The sequence below is a fragment of the Leuresthes tenuis genome, unplaced genomic scaffold, assembly GCF_036924035.1.
Source record: "Leuresthes tenuis unplaced genomic scaffold, fLeuTen1.0.hap1 SCAF_18, whole genome shotgun sequence".
NCBI classification, from domain to species: Eukaryota; Metazoa; Chordata; class Actinopteri; order Atheriniformes; family Atherinopsidae; genus Leuresthes; species Leuresthes tenuis.
Genome location: NW_027325372.1, coordinates 32,542,276 through 32,562,858, shown reverse-complemented (window position 1 = coordinate 32,562,858; position 20,583 = coordinate 32,542,276). Strand labels below are relative to the sequence as shown.

Below are 20,583 nucleotides of genomic sequence, written 5' to 3'. Positions count from 1 at the left end.
CAAAATAGTATCAATTTAAGAGGTTAGCAGATCAATGAGATGCTGAGGGCTGATCCAAGTGGGGAGGGGCTGCAGGTCTTCTGGGGTAAGCACTTACATCTAATATCTATCCATTGTGTCTCTAAAACTTAAATGGTTGAATAGGAAGCAGTCAACCCTGCATCTACCCAAAGTCAGTTATGGACTGGCCAGGGTCAGCCTAAATGTTTGTGTGTTTATGTTTTGTTTTCTTTCCTCATTGTCATCTTTTCTAGATGTGTACCTTGTACAGCAGTTCTTAAAGGATCCAAAGTCAATACTTAACGTGGCAAAACGTACGGTCTTGGTCAGGATTAGAACTAAGGTGTACATTAAGCCTGAAGTTAGGGTTAGGCATAAACTGGTAATGGTTAAGGTAATTATAAAAGTAATTCTTTGATGGTCAGCAGCAGTAAAAGCTGGGGGATGACAGCATGTAAAAAATTTTGACACAAATTTTGACACAAAATATAAATAAAAAATAATGTAATGATTTACAAATCTCATAAACCAATATTTTATTCAAATTAGACTATAGAAAACATATCAAATGCTGAAATAGAGACGTTTTACTATTTCATGAAAAATATTAGGGCAGCTTGATTGATGGTAGCAACATATTCCAAAAAAGTTGGGACGGTTCTATGTTTCCCACTGTGAAGCACCTTCTTTTAACAGCAGTCTGAGAATTGAGGAGAGCAGTTGTTGGACCTTTGAGAGCAGAATGTTTTCAAGTCTTTTCCCTATCTTGGTCATAATCTGATGACTGTTATTGTTTTTTTTTTCTTTAAGTAGTAATAAGTGGTAGGATACATTCAGCAGCCAAAACTTGATTTTCACCTGAGGGAGTCTATAATAAACGTTTAAACATATTATCTTTTCATAACTTTTATAGTCTCTCTGAATAACCATTGTTTTTTTTTGTCTCTGATTCAAGTTTTCACATATTATATCTGAAATTCACCCAGAACTAATTTACAACGATGATTCAGTTCTAAACATATTGAGCCTTTGTATAGCACATTGCAATTTATTTGTTGTTTGCACCCAGTCTCATCTCTCTCTCTGTTCTTCCTAAGCTCCACCTGAATTCGTACAATGGCCGCAGTCTGTGTCCAGACCAGCAGGGGGCAGTGCTGTGTTCACTTGCGTAGCCCAAGGTGTTCCTGATCCTCACCTCATCTGGCTGAAGAATGGCAAGGTCCTGATGCCTGGACAAAATGTCAAGCTGACAAACAACAACAGGTAAATGATAGTGGTTGATGATGTATATGTATTACTTACTTCAGTTACATCCATCTAGTCTTTACACCAGTTAAAAGTTATTGATAATGGAGACTATCCCAGCTGACATTAGTCATGTGAAAGGGTATATCCTGAATACATTTATGTTCACAGTTATAGAAATAGAACAATACTTTATTCATCACCCATTGTGGGAAATTCAAAATGATAATATTTATATAACAATTTATAAATATAATATATGGAGTTATGTTCCATTTATAAACAATGTTAACCTAAAATGCATGTTTTTGTGGGTGACTGTAGGAGGAGACTGGAGCACCCAAATTTATAATCAAAAAAAGTCATTCAGAATCATACTAATAATGATACCTGTCACAGCAGAAACAGCATTTGATGAACATGCAAGTAGGCTGCAGTGCAAGTGTGTCAGTGTGTTACTGTTAGCAGAGAAAACATGGTAGTTATATTCAAATTTATAAAGGAAATGTTTTTTACTAAAGTGTGTGTGTGTTTGTAACACAGAGCAGAAACAGAGAGATAACTGATTGCACAATTATGGAGCAGCAAAGGAACGGAATGTGTCACAGACTTACAGCATCTCAGAAGAAAAACCATTTGACACTTTTTTTTCAGAATAGTGTTATTCTCAGATAGAGGCCATGGTTTTACATCAAATACTCAACACATGCAAATTACTTATAATACAAACACTATACCTTGCTTTATATGGTGTTCCATCACATGTTCCATATGGTGGCAACACTACACAATACTACACAATGTCGATACACTTGATAACTACTGTTAGGCTCTGAATGTCTTCAGATGAAAGTGTGATTAATGATGGATCAATGACATGAAATGACATATACAATGTCATCAGTCCACTGTTTATACGGCAAAGTACCTTAGACTTGAATTAAGAGTGAACTGATGCAATTCTGTGTTGTCTGTGCAGCACTCTCGCTCTGACCCGCATTAGCACAGAGGATGAGGCTATCTACCAGTGCATTGCTGAGAACAGTGCTGGAACCAACCAGGCCAGCGCCCGTTTGGCTGTGAGCCAGGCTAAAGACTTGCCTGCTGCTCCTCAAGGCCTTGTAGCTGGTGCCCTTTCCACAAACACACTGCAAATAACATGGAGCCATCCACCCACGAGCATCACTGATAACATAATCGGATACGTTCTACACATTCGCAAAATAGGTGGTAAGTGTAAGCATGACCACACACACACACACAAAGTCAAACTTGGTTTGTGCTTACATAGCAACGTGTATGTGTCTTTGATTTAGAGCCTGATAATATGGAGCTGCAGGAGGCCATAAGTAAAGACACCTTTCAGCATGATGTGACCAACCTGGAACCATCCACTACTTACTCTCTTTACCTGAAGGCTTACTCTTCCTTGGGAGCCAGCCAGCAGTCCCGCACCGTGGTTGCTACAACACACGGGGGTGGTAAGAACTGGACACTACTGGATAGTATAGTGGTATGATTGCCACCTTCCATGTGGGAGACCTGAGTTCAAATTTACTGCATGAAAGGTATTACCTCCAGTAGGGGTCCTTAGGCAAGACCCCCTTACCCTATCTGCCTACCTGTAAGTCGCTTTGGATAAAAGTGTCTGCTAAATGCAGAAACATGACACCCTGATAAAACTGGCAGATTACAGTTTTTTTCTCCAAATAAATTTTTATCATGAATATATGGCAGATATCTATATTGATCACTGTCTATATGATGAGAGAAGGGAGGACATCAGTGAGAATATTTTTTTAAAACAAACATATAAGAGAATTAAATATCCTGACATGATTTGCATGATCAAACAATTGACTGGACAAAAACACAAACTCATGCATTTGCTTGAGGCTGTGGGTCTGTCAAATTAATTTCCAGAAAGCCATCCAGGTTTAGGATAAAGACTTGCTTTGTTGCCTAACTGCGTCAAAGATAGCACTTTTTATTCAGCACAACTGCAGTGCCATTTCTGAACTTAATATTAATAAATTAAGAATGTTATTCTTCAGTTGGTTGTTAGATTACTTTTATTATTTCATTACTGTGAGGGCCAAATTTATCAAACTGGGCTAATTAGTACGAGACTGCAGTCTAGAAACAGTGACGATGGACACGGAGAATTCTGCAGGTTATTTGGTCATTTAGTTATTTGTTGAACAGAGAAGACTTCTTATCTGGGCTACTTCCTTAAATATACTCAAATAAGTGTGACAAGTCTTCAGTTTGTGTGAACTCATCAGTTTGTGTTGACCTTGTAATAAATTGTCCATATTGATGTGTTTTTTTTAATTGCCAAAACTAGGTTTCTGCCAGGTGTCAGTCGCTAGTAAATAACAATCTTGTGTTTTCCCAGCTTTTATGGTCAGTTGTCTTTGCACTTTCCTTTGACTGCTGCAATGACAATATTCTGCTCCATTTCCTTGGAGCACAGACATTTATCTTTTAAGATTTGATAGTCATTTTTCTCTTGAAGTCTTTTCACATTTTTCTTTCTCCGTCTTCTTCCAGTTCCAGCCCCACCCACCTACTTCACCAAGGTACTGAACTCAAGCTCTGTGCAGGTTCTCTGGGAGCTCACTAGTAAGCCTGGTAAAGCTGAGGGCTTCAGGCTCTCCTACCGAAGGGTCCCCAATGCTGAATACCTGGAGCCAATTCAGTTGCCATATAATACCAATGCCCACACCATCTCTAACCTTGGTAAGTCTGTGTGCTTCTTGTTTCTCTGTGTTTGCATGTCCATGTGTAAGAAGAGAAGGTCAAGTCTTGAAATGTTGCCATCTGTCTCTTTAAAGCATTATACACATTTTTGCATAGCATATACAAATTGCACATAATTCTAACAGACTGTTAGAGACCTCTCTCTTGGGGCTTGAATATGTAATCCAGTGCACACAGGTTAAACATTGTATTTAAAATTACCTCCTCTTTTGAACTGTGAGTTCACCATGGCCAAAATCTATGTGGCAATTTATCAACTTAACCTGGTGCTGTGAAAAAAAATTAAGCATAAGATCCCTGCGCTCTCAGACAACAGTTAAGAATGTCTGTAACAGGGGATGCCAAACCAAGGGATATCAACAGCTAGAAATGTGGCCAAAAAAGAGTGAATGTAGCTATACTTCAGCTATATTCACAACATTTCTAGCATCACATTATTTAGAGGCGTGTTAAGTACTTTTAAGCCCTTTCAGACATGAGATACAAAATTGTTCAATCTGTTCAATTGTTCAATACAGCATTCATTTATACAGACACTGGTTAGTTTTACATTATTCTTCCTAAGGGCTTTATTCCAAAAAGCCAGTGAAAGTGACAGAGAGAATCACAGTGCATGTAAAATGTTTGCCATTTGCCAAGAGTGGACAGTAAACAAGAGACGCATTGAGTACCATGTGTCCTCACAGAGTCACAGCTTTCTCTCAGCAACATATCAGTTGTGTGTTTTGTATTAAAACCTCAATATGATTTGTCCACTACAGTTTCAACACAGTATAATGTATATTTTATACATGTAGTTATGCTATATAATACAATATAATGTCATAGATTAGGACTAATCAATGTGGAGAACAGTGAAAGAACAAAAGATAAAAAGCAAGCAAGTTCATCCTGTTGTGGGCTGGATCTCTGAAACAGTTCATTTATTGGCATGTGGCGACCTCTGCTGGTTCAGTTTATTTTAGTTTTATTTATATAGCGCCAAATTACAACAAATGTCATATCAAGGCACTTAAATAATATAGTCCAACTCAAGCCAATTGGAGTTAAATTAATTGTAATCATAATCCAATGAAATCCAATTAATTAATATAGAGCCAATTCAAAAACAATATCCTCCCTAAGGAAACCAACAGATTGCACCGAAACGTCAGTCCAATCTCCCATCCTGAGTGTTTCTGAGGCGACTGTGGAGAGAAACGACTCCCTTTTAACAGGAAGAAACCTCTGGCAGAACCAGAACCAGGAAGGGTGGCCATCCGCCTCGACCAGCTGGGGTTTGAGAAGACAGAAAAGAGGGAAAAGAGGGGGGAAAAACACCATAACACCATTCAAAGGATACCTGTTGGAACAGGGAAACACAAGTTAATAACCACAATAATGTCACATGGACATAAAATCATTTGAGAAATTAAACAGGGGGAAAAAGAGAGCAAAGTGAGGAAAGGTGTGACAGATGAGGTCCCCCAGCAGTCTAAGCCTATAGCAGCTTAACTATGGGATGTTTCAGGATTACCTGAGCCATCCCTAACTATAAGCTTTATCGAAAAGGAAAGTTTTAAGCCGAATCTTAAAGGTAGAGAGGGTGTCTGCTTCCTGAAGCCAAACTGGCAGCTTATTCCACAGAGAAGAGCCTGATAACTGAAGGCTCTGCCTCCCATTCTACTTTTAGAAACTCTGGGAAGAACAAGTAAACCTGCAGTTTGGGAGCAAAGTGCTCTGTTAGGAAAATATCTTACAATGAGATCTTTAAGATATGATGGAGCTCGGTCATTAAGAGCTTTATATGTGAGGAGAAGAATGTTAAATTCTATTCTGAATTTAACAGGGAGCCAATGAAGAGAAGCTAAAACTTTGTCTGCTAATAGACAGTGTCTGATAATGACAAATATGGTTTTATTAATTTTATCCTCTGCATTACGCTCCCCCTCTTAATTCCCAAGTTCATCTGATCACCATTTCTTTCTCTGTCTCTTTCCCAGGCAGAGTTCTGTCTTGGTTTATTTTCATCCTTTCTCTACATGAATGTTAGTACTAGCCAGTCCTGCCTGCTTTTTCACATTAAGTTTGGCACTTCTATATACACAGTAAAAATCTACAGAGCTCACTAAGGGACAGGGGGAGATTTTTTCTTTTTGCATTCCCACACAATAACTTTTACGTTCACTTGCAACAAGCAACTAACCCATTATCTAGCTATAATCATGTGTTTCCTGGATCAGTTCATGTGGCACTGAGGGTGGTCTGTTTCACAGGTGTAGGCCACAGTGGCAGCAGGGTTAGCTGCTGAGAAAGGCCACATGAAAAAAAATTTTTAGCTGGCATGTATGACGGTAAGGAAGTGCACGCCATGAGAGGCAAACCATACATACATACAAACCGATCAGGCAAGTGCTTGTTGGCTCCAGGGAGAGAAAGAGCCTGAGCTCAACCAGCTAACCTAAGGCCTAGAAACACACAATACCATCAAGAATGAGGGATGTACCAGCGGTAATCCAACAGTAGCCAAGTGAGGGCCTACACCGAAGCAAGCTGCAAAAATAAACAGTTTCAATAAGCAAATTTACTCCAATTTACAAGAAGAACAGAACTGCAGGAGCAGTAAACCATACCTGCAGCAGTGTCAGAGGATAGACACCCAGGAAGAGGGCGGAGACTAGAGCTGAGAGCACAAATAACATTTGCAGCCACAGCCTGCTTATATAGGCTGCTGCGTTTGAGTTACAGGCTGCCAAGTGTCATGCAATTAGAGGGACCAGTTAGCTAAAGTCAGATAGGAATATAACATTCCTCCTGCTACATTAGGTACAAGGTACGGGTTACAGTGACACAGGTACCTCAAAGACATTTTAAAGCATAAATAAATCATTTTTACGGAAAATAATCCAATCATTAATTTAGATCAACAGGAATTTCTTCCTAGGGGTTAGAAAGGTTTATTCGATGCCTGCAGAAAGAACATACATGTTTTTAGTAGCAAATGTTCACTGAAGTCAACACAAATCACTCAAATTAAAGAAAAATATCTTTAACTCTTGAGTGACATTTTGTTTCAGAACCGGGTGCTGTGTATGAGATCAGACTGGCAGCCTACAATGGAAATGGAGAGAGTGATTGTTCCAAGAGACTGGTGTCACTTGCCGAGCATAGTATCCATGACGAAATCACTGGTAAGTGTGATGACAGACTGTGCTCTGGAAGTGCCTAAACATATTACCACTAAGCGTCTCTAAGTAGGTCTTTATAAAACATGATAACTTTGCAGAAAGCGGTTTCATCAAATATTTCCATTATTTGACCGAAATAATTCACATATTTTTGTAGACGCACACTTGCCAAAAGCAATCAAGAACCTGTGTCAGTATCTTTTTTTTTCCAAGTAGGAAATGGTCTGTGTCAGTGCAGGGATGGGGAGACATCTCTGAGCAGCGTTGTCATTGGCATCCACATTGGCACTGCCTGCATCATCTTCTGTGTTCTCTTTCTCATATTTGGATATCGTCGCAGGCAAGTGTCAACATGCAGTAAAGCCTTTTCTTAGTTGTTTAAATATGTACATTATGCACGATTAATAGTTTTCCTTAAATAATAATAATGAAAATTCATTATTCATCATGTTCACTAATATCGTCCTCAACTAAACTATTCTAGTGATCAGCCTAGATGAAAAGTCATGTTAATATATAGTTATGCTAAATCTGTTCTCTTGTCCACAGTCTGTTTTGCCGTAAAGGCACACAAGATAGCTGGTCTGTATCAACAATTAATACAGGACACAATAGCATCCCTAAAGGTGGAGCAAACTGTGCCAGGGTGGAGTCTGAGACTCGGGTAAGCCGTGCAACATCTCTCAACTACTTTATACAGTGTGTGCAGCTATATTACATTTTGAGGTGTTTGTCTTGGTTTTGGTCAATAGAAAGTACACAGGATAGATCGGCAAGTGAACCATAAAAATCAATTATAATCATTATAAATCAAACAATGCTAAAGTAATCTTTTTCTGTTATTTAAAAGGGATCATTGCAGATTTATTGTGGCACAGGCCAAAACAAAAGGAAGATACATATTTAGACACAGCTATTAACCTACAGCACAGAGAAAGGTTTTCTACCACGCTCCAATGACATGAGTACATTTACTGTTTACTTATCCATCACACTCAAATGGCTTGCTAACTCGCCTCAAACTTTAAGAACATTGTTAGATTGAAATCAGTTGGATTAATTGGAAGTCACCATTTTAACTGTTAATTATTCCTACTGTCTTTTTTACATAGCAAGTAAAGATAAATACAATGATCAAACTGATAATTAGGCAGCATGTTTAGATCTCATTGTGTACACCACACTTTTTTTATTGTAACTTCACACTATCTTTATCATTATGGATTATATGTTCCTTCATCCCTATTAGAAGTACAGATGACCCGATCTGAGGGATAATTCTGGTAGTAGTATCCACTTATAAAGACTTATCAATTATAAAAATCCTTTCACTCGCAGCATTCAAGAAAGTGGATAACTATACAAAAGCAGTTTTTCTTGTATAGGCATGGGTTTGGATGATAGAGTTAGTGGGTCATCCCATTGACTCACCATTGAGTGTAAGTGAAAAACAAACTTCTAAAAAACCAACATGACCAGCAGCAGCTAAACATGTCACCTTGAATGAGACCAGAATACACAGACCAAACTTTTCCAAATTAAACAGGATGCAAAGTTACTGAAGAGCGAGAAGTAAACTGAAGACAAACCAAGGAAACCAAGAAACCAAAAGACAAAGTCAAAACCAGAACACAAAAACTCATAGACTATGACAGAAAGAGGGGTCTACAAGCACCATAACGCCAAGACACAGATAGCTTCTGACAAAGAAAAGGGGGGTAATGATAACAATGTCATTCAATTCAATTCAATTTTATTTATATAGCGCCAGATTACAACAATTGTCATCTCAAGGCACTTAAGTAATATAGTCCTATTCAAGCCAATTGGAATTCAATTCATTGTAATCATAATCCAATTAATTCATATAGAGCTAATTCAAAAAATTAATATCCTAGCTAAGGAAACCAACAGATTGCACCGAAATGTGTCTTCAGTCCAATCTCCCGTCCTGAGCGTGCCTGTGGCAACTGTGGAAAGGAACGACTCCCTTTTAACAGGAAGAAACCTCTGGCAGAACAAGAACCAGGAAGGGTGGCCATCCGCCTCGACCAGCTGGGGTTTGAGAAGACAGAAAAGAGGGAAAAGAGGGGGAAAAAACACCATAACGCCATTCAAAGGATATCTGTTGGAACAGGGAAACATAGGTTAATAACCACAATAATGTCACATGTACATAAAATCAATTTTGAAATTAAACAGGGGGAAAAAGAGAGCAAAGTGAGGAAAGGTGTGACAGATGAGGTCCCCCAGCAGTCTAAGCCTATAGCAGCTTAACTATGGGATGTTTCAGGATTACCTGAGCCATCCCTAACTATAAGCTTTATCGAAAAGAAAAGTTTTAAGCCTAATCTTAAAAGTGGAAAGGGTGTCTGCTTCCCGGACATTTACTGGCAGCTTATTCCACAAGAGAGGGGCCTGATAACTGAAGGCTCTACCTCCCATTCTACTTTTAGAAACTCTGGGAACAACAAGTAAACCTGCAGTTTGGGAGCGAAGTGCTCTGTTAGGAAAATATCTTACAATTAAATCTTTAAGATATGATGGAGCTCGGTCATTAAGAACTTTATATGTGAGAAGAAGAATCTTAAATTCTATTCTGAATTTAACAGGGAGCCAATGAAGAGAAGCTAAAACTGGAGAAACATGATCTCTCCTGTTAGTTCTCATCAGAACTCTGGCTGCAGCATTTTGGATCAGCTGGAGGCTTTTCAGAGAATATGTGGGACAGCCCAATAATAAGGAATTACAGTAGTCCAATCTTGAAGTAACAAATGCATGAACTAGTTTCTCTGCATCACCCTGAGACAGGATGTTCCTGATTTTAGCAATATTACGAAGGTGAAAGAAGGCAGTCCTAGAAACCAGTTTTATATGTGCGTCAAATGATAAATTCTGGTCAAAAATAACTCCAAGGTTCCTCACTGTAGAACTAGAAGCCAAGGAAATACCATCTAGAGTAACTATATAACTAGACAATTTCTCCCTGAAGCGCTCAGGTCCAAAGAGAACAACTTCAGTTTTGTCTGAATTTAAAAGCAGACAGTTCTGAGTCATCCAGGTCTTTATGTCTTTAAGACAGGCTTGTAGCCTGACCAACCTGTAGGTTTCATCTGGTTTCATAGATAAGTACAGCTGAGTATCATCATGTACTTGTGTACATCCTGTAATAATCTAGAACATAGCAAGTAAAGAAGGAGAAGGGATGTTCAGTGCATTATTGTAGCAGTATAAGTCTATAGCAGTATAATCAAACGGATAGCTAAGAGACACCAAAGCCAACCCTTAATATGAATCAAGAAGGTGAGTTTTAAGTCGAGTTTCAAAGATAAAGAGGGTGTCTGCCTCCTAAGCCCATACTTGTGCACTAGGCCTGTGTGATGTATACTGCATCACATACAACTATCCCTTCTGCAGCCTTCCCCGTGCATTCCAGATTTGTATGATCATGCCAACTGTACATATTGCACCAAACAACATGTGCCTTTCCTTTCAAAATTTGGTATACACATATGGCAAAGATATCGAGCAGATGAAAAAAATGAAATGAATAACCAAACTCAAAAGAGGAGTTAAAGAAAACACATATCTCTTATAAAACTTGAGAAAGATGTATGTTTGGGTGTGCAAACAAATATATTTAACAAAAGAATAATAACTGATTGTACATCTTACATGTATAATTGAAACAACTTTTCTTTATCAATTCCATGACCTAACATTTTATTAAAAGTTATTGGTACACGTCACAATGGTTTCATCCTAGAGTACATGTTTTGTTTTTAAAAGGTTTTGTTTAAAAAAGGCAACACAAGCCCACGTTTCTTGTGTAAAGTTGTAGTTTTCTCATTTATCTATATTGCATATTGTTACAACAACATGGATATGTGTTAGTCAAAAGACGTTTAAAGGAGATATGCTGTTATCCATTCCTCTGCAACTCCTCACTGAAATAGTACTTTGGAAGTCCTTACCCAAACTGTGCAATGAATATAGCAGCATTTGCATCTGCAAAGTTTTGATCAGTTCACCCACCTGCATGTAGAAACCATGAATGTTGTGAGAGGGTTTTTGACCTAGTATGAGAATACGCAGACCAAGTGCTTTTGTTGCTTAAATTTAACCAAGCAGTGACTGACAATGAACATAAAAAATAAATCTAAAACACAAGTTAGATTAAATCTGAACACGGTGGTTCTACAAAGGATCACCACTGTGGTGGCAGTTATCAGGGCCAGCTGTCCCATGGTTTATTTCTGTCCTACTTTGATGCCACGCTCTGCGTTTCCTCTAAGGGGCCTTATACACCAAGCCAACATCTGACTTGTCAAGCATTGCTGGAGGGCCAGTGAACATCTCTCTTTTATGTATTTTTGGTGTGTAAACCCCTGTAGCTATTTTTTGCAACTCTATTGGAACATTTATTTAAGCTAATACAACTTCTAGAATCTCAATTGTGGCTGTTGGTGAAAGAGGTCATTCTGATTGGCTGTTCAGTGTTGCAAACGAGTGCACAAGAAGGGAGGCACAATAGCATCAGAAAGTTAAAGCTAAACATATTGTTCCCTTTCGCACTGGCAAGCTATGTCTTTTTGTGTGTTTCTTTGGTATTTTGTTTGTTCTGATGCTGGTAACATGAGGAGACCCACAGGGGCCCTGTTGTTAATGCTGCCTCTTCACAGCAGTTTGGTGTATAAGGACCGTAACTGGTGATAATGGCCAAAAAAGCCTGTTAGGAGGTACAGAAGTGGACAGTGAGACTGGATAGTGTAGAGGTAAGATTGACACCTTTCATGTGGGTAACCTGGGTTAAAATCCCCTACACGAAAGGTACTAACTCCATTAGGGGTCCTTAGGCAAGACACCCTTACCCTATCTGCCTATCTGTAAGTCATTTTGGATAAAAGAGTCTGCTAAATGCATAAACATAAACATAATAGCCATGTATAAAGAGGGGTTGGTGCTGCAGATAATGAGTCCTGTACAATGATAACTTGAGAATAAGTTACATGATACACATACCACATTTTATGTGTAAAGGCAGCCTAATAGAGCATTGAATGGCTGTACAGAAGATTTCTCTGTTTTTGTGTTCCTATGTGGCATACAGGTGGTCAGTGGAAAAATGAGATAATGATGGAATAAACTGGAATTTATGTATTTGGTTTTTAGCTGTGTTTAGCTGCCTGAAAATAATCTTGATTTAAAATGGAGAAAAAACATACTTCACCCCCAAAAAAATTATTCAATATATCTGATGTATGACTTATTTTCTTTTTCTCTTCTTCCTATTGTGACTTTTCCTGTCAGCAGGTGGTGTGTCCAACGCATTGCCAAGTTATGATTGAGCAGCATTCCCCAGGGTTGCCTGGCACGGGTACTGACTGACATTGGTCAATATAATCTCAACACCCACATCCTTGTTTTCCCCTCCAATAGTCTGTTATTCACCTAGTTAACTCTGTCATCTATCAATCTTTCTCCAAACCTGCTGCTAATAGTCTGAATGTAGACTCGTAGACAAGGAGGCAAACTGGTCATTTCCCATCCTAAGCTCTTACTCTGCCCCTACCTCAAACCAAAGCTAATTGCCTTTATTGCCTGTGCACATACTCATCTACATCTTGAAAAGCCTTCAAAAAGCATTGCCTCTTCAGATTATTACCAGTAAAATTATTTTAGAATGTACACAACAGACATGTCAATTTTTCAACAGGGATCTGTTCCTTAACCAAAACATTTTATTCCTCAGATCTCTATCAGAAAGCTGACATGCAAGAATGTGTACTGTGGTTTAGAAACCCCAAATGAAGCCAAATATTATCACCTTAAAGAGAAATTCTAAATAATCTGTTATGACAGACTTTGCCTTCAGTTTCTCTGATACAAGGAAAGAGACATAGCGGCCTTTGCAAACACCTGATTGTGGTGAGTCAGACCAGAAACTATTGTCCATCACTTTGAAGTAAGGACCATAAAACCATGCTTTCTACTCAGCTCCTTCTCTACCAAAAGCTGCCCATGCTCAAAGTTAACTACCTCAGCGTACAGCAATGTCTGAGCAATAACTGAAGTTAGTGTTAACTTGAAAATGCTTGACATGGCCACTCAACCAAGCAGCAAATCCTATCTAACTTCTTCTTGACCAGTGCCAGTCACAGTGTTCCGTGCCAGTCACTGACCAGGTTTCCCGAGAGAGTGCTCACTGCCACAGCCCTAAGCCTTATTGGACCAGAGATCATCTTGAACCTTAATAACCTCCTGTTCAAGCCAGGATGCCTTATGTTTCCATCAACATGAAGAAATTTTGGAAGAAGCCTTCTGATTTAACATCGGCGACAACAAAATGGCCTTGCGATTTGGTTACTGTTGCTCTGTTATGTGCTTATCCATATCTTTAAAGTGCCATCTTTCCCACCTCAGAAGACATATAGACATGCAGATGTCTTGGGTAATGGAAAATACAGATCACAAAACAAAACTTTGAAGTCAACTATTTTAATTTTTCAGTTCATCAAAGAAAACACAATGGAGGTTTCATCAACACAGAACTGACGGTACACCAGAGTGGAGAAAGAAATTGACGCAATACAGGAACGTTACATCTCCCAGTGGCAGACTGTCAGTTGGTATCCAGTTAGCCTGGAAACCAAATTACACTGAGTTGGCTGTTTAAGGAGTTTTGTGGTATGATATCCACTAGAATAAACAAAGATCATGTTTTGCTATGTCAGCCTTTCCAAAAACCAATTCTATGATGAAAACCAAAATGAATAGTACCCAAAGATGGAAATGTTTGATGGTTTTCCGTGTGTTCCAAGGAAACTTACTTGAGAGATGTAGATTAACTTTCAGTTTTAGATTGTTTCAGTTTGAAGGGGTCACCTGAATGTAAAGTGCTTTAACTGAACCTAAACCAAAAGAAGTTTGATTATGATTTCATTGCTACTTTTTAAAATAATATTTTGAAGTAATTTCAGATGCACCCCATCAACACGTAACTTTTTATTTTCTTGATTTAAGCATTTTACTTTTAAAGAATGACCAAATGAAGATGTCAGATATTTTAAAAGACTTGTCAACACTTTTAGGAATATATGCTGTCTTTTCAAATTAGCTGAACTACTGCCAAATATTTATTTATCTATAAACATATGTAACAAAATAACAGTAAAAATGCAAACATTCAGAGTCTTTACCATGACACTTTCTCATTACCTGAAGCTTGTGAGCAATAGCATTTAGAAAGTCTGAGAGCTGCTTAAAACAGTTCACCAAAGAATATTAAACTGTATAACAATATGATATAATATCACAGTGAATAACAGGAAAAATACTTTTTGACAAAAAAAAACAAACAATGTTGCTTTATCTATAATCTCAAATTAGGAAAAGTTGGGGATGGTATGGAAAATGCATAAAAATAAATAATTTACTCTGATTTTTATTTATATGCATGAAAAGTCATGTTTTTTTTCTCATTGATTTAATTCAATTTGTTAACATATGTGAACTTTTGCATTTCAGGCCTGCATCAAAAGACAGGTGGGACGTTAAAGCTTTTATTTTGCAATATTGCCATTTCCTCTCACAATACATGAAAGGCAATTTGGCACTGATACCGAGTGATGAAGAGTTTTAAATGTTATTTTGTCTCGTTCTTCCTGCAAACGCATCTTTAAGTGTGCAACAATACTGGGTTGTAGTCGTAATTGTAGTCAAAATTTTTGGACAGGTCAGGACTGTACTCCGACCCACCTCTTTCTCGGCCATGCCTTCATAATGTGTGTAGAATGCAGTTTTACACTGACTTGGTGAAATATTTGTGTCTCTTGAAAAGATGTGCAACATCACTTTCATGGATGGTGCTTTTGAACCAAATCATGTTTACAGTCATCTGTTCACATCACTTTTTTACCTCAAGATAAGTCCTAAATTATCCCTATCTCAACTTGTTTTGGAATGTCTAGCAGGCCTCAAAAGTAAACATTGATGTATGTTAACAAATAGAATTGAGTTGATGAGAAAAAACATGCAATGTCTTGGGCTCATAGTTTCTGCAAAGAAAGAAAGGTCAAAGTAAATGGTACCCTTGTCATTTGTAACTTTGACATTTCTCTGCAGCACAGTCCTTTTTTTTGGAGATGTCATAAAAAAACACTGATCCTCATTAAGCCTTTAAAAAGACACATCTGAGTTAGCATTTCTAACAATCTTTGATCATAAACTGCTGGGATATATGGATATTTGGACTGTGCTGCAGAGAAAGGTCAAAGTTTCTTCCTTTCTGAGATAAAGGAAAAAAAAAAATTACTTGTGATTTCAGAGGGAGCAGTTTCCCAGCTGAAAATCAAACGCAGGTGTCAACCATGGCTTTTCCCCTTTTTACATGACAGAAAACACTCTCAGATTACCCACTTATGCTTTTATAGCCCTCAAGGTATACTGTCGTCATTCATGAGTGTACAAGTTCAAAGCAGAGCATTATAAAAAATAAGGACATTTCTCTGCTATTCTTTTTTCAAAGAAGTTAAAGCTGTTAAACCAATGTGAAACCAAAAAGTGAATTGAATATAGAATTAATTATGGAGTGGTTGTTAAAATAGTTGATTCTGTTTGGAATGGTTCATGTCTGTTTCTTTTCATTTGAGTCTTTTTTTCTTCCTGCTGTGTACAGGAAATGTTGCCCGAATGAATATTTGCTTTAGAACCTTTTTGGTAATATTATTATTATTAGATTTGAAAACATTAATTATGGCAATTTAAGAATTTTCTCTGTTTAACATGTTTAAGTAAGCTATGAAAAGGACTTTACTTTTTGATGGCCTTCGAGGAAGTGATGTGAGATTTCCAAAAAGTAAATTTAAGACTGAAAAGTTTTTGATGCCAAACACACATTCTGCTATGAGGAGCCAGTCACAAGAAGAAAAAGAAACACAAAAATATAGAAAAATGTAGGAAAGTAGAAACTGGCAGCTATTACCAATAACAAACAAGGCTTTAATCATTATATGTCCTTCCCTGTTCTCTAACCTTTCTCCTGATTTTGCTACTTGCTAAAGCTTTAAACTGTTGTTAATAATGTAATGTTCATGGTCTTTGGCCAAAACCAAAAGGTTTGAAAGTAAAAGACTGAGAGCAGAATACCTGTTGTTTACAGAGACCAGCTAATTTCACAGGTTTTCACTGTATATGTTAAAGTAGAACATTTACACAATTATTGATGTAATAGATTTCTTTAGCAGTAAATGAGAGTGTGTACATTTTGTTAGAAGACATTACATTTTTGGAAACCACAATTACATATCATATGTACAGTCCTCAGCCAAAGGAGTCTGGTGTCTCTGCCACTATGTGACACAGTGATGGTTTGTGAGGAAGATGCAAGCTATGAAAGTCCTTTATTTAACATCAAATCATTTTTAACTCCAACCCTAACCAGGCATTTCATTACCTCTGTCTAACCAATTATTGGATTTTCTGTACCTTACCAACTCGTGTTAATGCATATATGTCACCAAAGAAAAAATCAAAAGAAGAGAGGAGGGGGAATAGCAGATTAGTTTCCTTCAGGAGTTAAGCGCAGGTCTCAGGTTTAAACTGGATATTTTAGAGCTTCCGCTACCCTCTCTTTCCTCCTGTAAGCACATCTGTGTTAATCTGAAAGTTGGTCATACATACAACAGACATTTTACTTCACTGTGGTTTTCTGAAAACATGAAACTGAACATATTCTCTAGTTATTGGGTTGTTATTAAAATTCAGTATAGGGTGTTGCCAAAGAAGCACCATTACATAACTCAATTAATAAAGATATTACTTTGAGTTTAAGTTGTTAGAAGTTCAAAACATGGCTGTTTGTTTTATTTAGTTTCCCTTGTTTAAATTAGGGTACATTTAAAAGGAGGACCCAAATCTTTTGCCAAGTATCATGGCAACAATTTCATAACACAAACATCTGGTTCCTACCAAACTGCTCCGTCTCTGTGTAAATACAGACTGTTCTGCCTAAATGTCTGAAGTCTACTCTGCCTTTTTCCAATTTTCCAATATGCAGAAAACCAAATAAAGACGTTTGGCTCAGTTGCTATGTCTGTTTGATGTTTAATTGTTTTAGCATTCAGTCGTTTGGTTCAGGTAGTGAACTTCAAAATTGATCATTCATCGATTATTTTTATTTATTTATTTTTTAAAATGAACTATCTATGTTGTGATCCTTGGAGTGTTAAGTGACACTCAAGGCAAAATGGTCCACTTTATATCCTTTGTTGTTGTGGGGGGGTTTTGTTGTCTTCCAATCAGAAGGACGGTGGTCAAAGTGTCCTCAGGCATTGTGGTCTTGATTAGATTTAGCAGTGCTTTGTTTGTTTTACTAACTACTTTATGGATAACATTCAGTCATTTACACATTGGTCATTTTTGCGTTAATGTTCCTTATGCTTCATTCAGATATGCCTGTATAAGTAATAAAACGAGCTATGGTACATGCACAATATTTGCTAAATTCACACAAGATTGGACAATGTATGAAGTGAAGTATATTGTAATAATATTATGACACCTTGATAGAATAGAATTGAATAGAATAGAAAAATACTTATATCCCCCAGTGGGGGAAATTCAAAATTAGTCAAGTAGCTCAAAATTAAAAAAATATATATATTTACAATGATTGTATATTAGAACATTAACAAAAACAACAATAATAATAAATTAATACATAAATAAATACATTTGAGAAAAACATCAAAGTCAGCAATCACTGTTAAAAAGTCAGTGATTGCTGGCCTCCTGAACCTCTCAGTCCTGCAGCCTCTCACTGCAGCTGCTCCTCTGTTCTGCCAGGATGCTGTGGAGAGGATGTTTATTGTTCTCCAAAACGGAATATAGTTTCCTCCTCATTCATTGTTCCACAGCACTGAGAGGGTCTAGCCTTATTCCTACTACAGAACCAGCCTTTTTCACCAGTTTGTCCAGGCGCCTGCAGTTTTTGTCTGTTGTGCAACTCCCCCAGCAGACAACAGCATAGAACAGTGCACTCTCAGTGATAGTGTGATAAAACATGCACATGCACAACACAGCCATCTCAGGAGGAAGAGGCAGCTCTGGCCCCTCCTGTACACTGTTTCTATGTTGGCAGACCACTCCAGTTTATTATCCAGCACCACCCCCAGGTATTTGCAGGTCTGAACAGACACTTCCCCACCACCCCCCCTTCAATGCAGACTGATTGGTATGGGGTTTTAGATCTTCTGAAGTCCACCACCAGCTCTTTGGTCTTGGTAGTGTTCAGGAGCAAACAGTTATTTTTGGTCCAGCCATACAAAGCCGCGCACACATGCCACAGCCGTATCATCAGAATACTTCTGTATGTGGCAGGACTCCGAGTTGTACCTGAAGTCTGATGTGTACAGGGTGAAAAGAAAAGGAGCCAAAACAGTACCCTGCGGAGCCCCAGTACTGCATTCCAGTGTTCCAGAAACACATCTCCCCATCCTGACATACTGTGGTCTAGCAGTCATATAGTCTATCCAGATAAGCATATGCCCGATGCAGCATGTACAGAATCGCGTCTTCCACTCCTATGTGTTTCTGGTAGGCAAACTGGAGTGGGTCAAGATCCTCAGCAACCTGTAATGTTATGCGGTGAACAAGGAGTCTCTCCAAGGTCTTCATGATATGAGATGTCAAAGCCACCCGTCTGTAATTATTCAGCTCCACCGGTTGCCCTAATTTGGTTAGCTACCGGTATGAGACAAGAAGTTTTCCACAGCACGGGGACTTTTTCCATCTGAAGGCTCATATTGAAGAGCCCATGAAGAGGGACTGCTCGTTGACCAGCACAGTCCCACAGAAGCCTTGAACAGACTCCATCTGGGCCTGCAGCCTCCCTGACTGAAGTCTCCTGAGCTCAGCTCCAACCTCCTCTATAGTTAGACAAAGAGGTTGTAGCAGAGGGATGGCGGAGTGATGTTGGTATCAATCATAGAAATTAGGGTGGGGGTGCAGCTGGACAGAGGAGGGCTAGTGGTGGGAGTTGATGCAGAGGTGGAGGTGCAGCTGGACTAAGGAGGCCTGGTGGTGGAAGCTGCCACAGAGGTGGAGGTGCAGCTGGACTAAGGAGGCCTGGTGGTGGAAGCTGCCACAGAGGTGGAGGTGCAGCTGGACTAAGGAGGCCTGGTGGTGGAAGCTGCCACAGAGGTGGAGGTGCAGCTGGACTAAGGAGGCCTGGTGGTGGAAGCTGCCACAGAGGTGGAGGTGCAGCTGGACTAAGGAGGCCTGGTGGTGGAAGTTGCCACAGAGGTGGAGGTGCAGCTGAGCTCAGGAGGCCTGGTGGTGGAAGCTGCCGCAGAGGTGGCTGTGCAGTTGGGCTCAGGATGCCTGGTGGTGGAAGCTGCTGCAGAGGTGGATGTTCAGATTTCTCTCTACCTAAATCTTGTTATACACTCCTCCGTCTTTCTCCATCCCCAACCTGGAACACCCTCTTTTTCTGGTTCAGGAGGTCTTTGATGTGACTGATGATCCATGGTTTATTATTTGGATAGCACCTTACAGTCCTCACTGGAATCACAGTGTCCCTACAGAAGCTAGTGTACTCTGTGATCAATGTTCCCTTTAATTTTGCATGTGCCTGAGCATACACACAAACTCCCTGAGGAACTCCTTGGACAACAGTGAGCAACATCACATGTGCACACTGTGGCTACACCAGTATCAAACCTGTCAAAAACCTGACATCATAATAAGTTACATCGCTTATTAAAATAATCAAATTACAGCAGTAATTTACGTTAGAATACTTTTAATATAAATGATTTAGCCCACTTACAACGAAAATAACAAAAACCTTGTTTTTCAACAACTGTGTGACCATTTTAATAAACCTGTAACTCAACATAACCGTTCTCTGCCAGTCCAGTCCATGCTTGGAGTAAAACTGAGTGATTGCCTGCACAATATCATGATCAGAGCATGCTGTTTTCTGGATCTTGCTTTTTATTTTCATCAGCTGTGTAGTTATGTTGCATGTCAGGGTGAGAGTCCTCCTATGGAAGAATGGAGACATGTACACCTTTCAGAGATCAAATTTCTTTTCGCATTTTGCACAGAGATGTGTGCTGTAGCACAAGTATATGTTACAGTGTGAATTCCTTGTCTGTAAAATATATTTACACCATTTTTTTATTAGCATTTCTGCTACTCAGAATCTAGTAACAGCGCTTAATAATGACTAGGGATGGGAATTGTTAAGAATTTAGCAATTCTGATCACATTATTGATATCGTTTATCGATTCAGTTCCTTATCAGTTCTCTTATCGATTCTCATCCAGTTATTTATATTGTACAAATGGCTTTGGTTGCAGTAATACTTTAATTTCAAGTATGCACCAACATTTTATCTATTTT

At 38.6% G+C, this 20,583-nt stretch overlaps 1 protein-coding gene across 1 annotated transcript in view; it reads left to right on the top strand.

Moving 5' to 3' along the window:
* The window catches only part of LOC140275592 (immunoglobulin superfamily DCC subclass member 3), a 36,990-nt gene extending 16,880 nt beyond the window's left edge, over positions 1–20,110 (top strand). The window contains exons 7-14 of the mRNA XM_072371104.1: positions 1,098–1,263; positions 2,225–2,475; positions 2,562–2,726; positions 3,799–3,987; positions 7,065–7,178; positions 7,389–7,515; positions 7,725–7,839; positions 20,090–20,110. Of these exons, the coding sequence (XP_072227205.1) occupies positions 1,098–1,263; positions 2,225–2,475; positions 2,562–2,726; positions 3,799–3,987; positions 7,065–7,178; positions 7,389–7,515; positions 7,725–7,839; positions 20,090–20,110 (1,148 nt within the window). The remainder of the gene's footprint in view (positions 1–1,097; positions 1,264–2,224; positions 2,476–2,561; positions 2,727–3,798; positions 3,988–7,064; positions 7,179–7,388; positions 7,516–7,724; positions 7,840–20,089) is intronic.
* Positions 20,111–20,583: the final 473 nt, after the last annotated feature.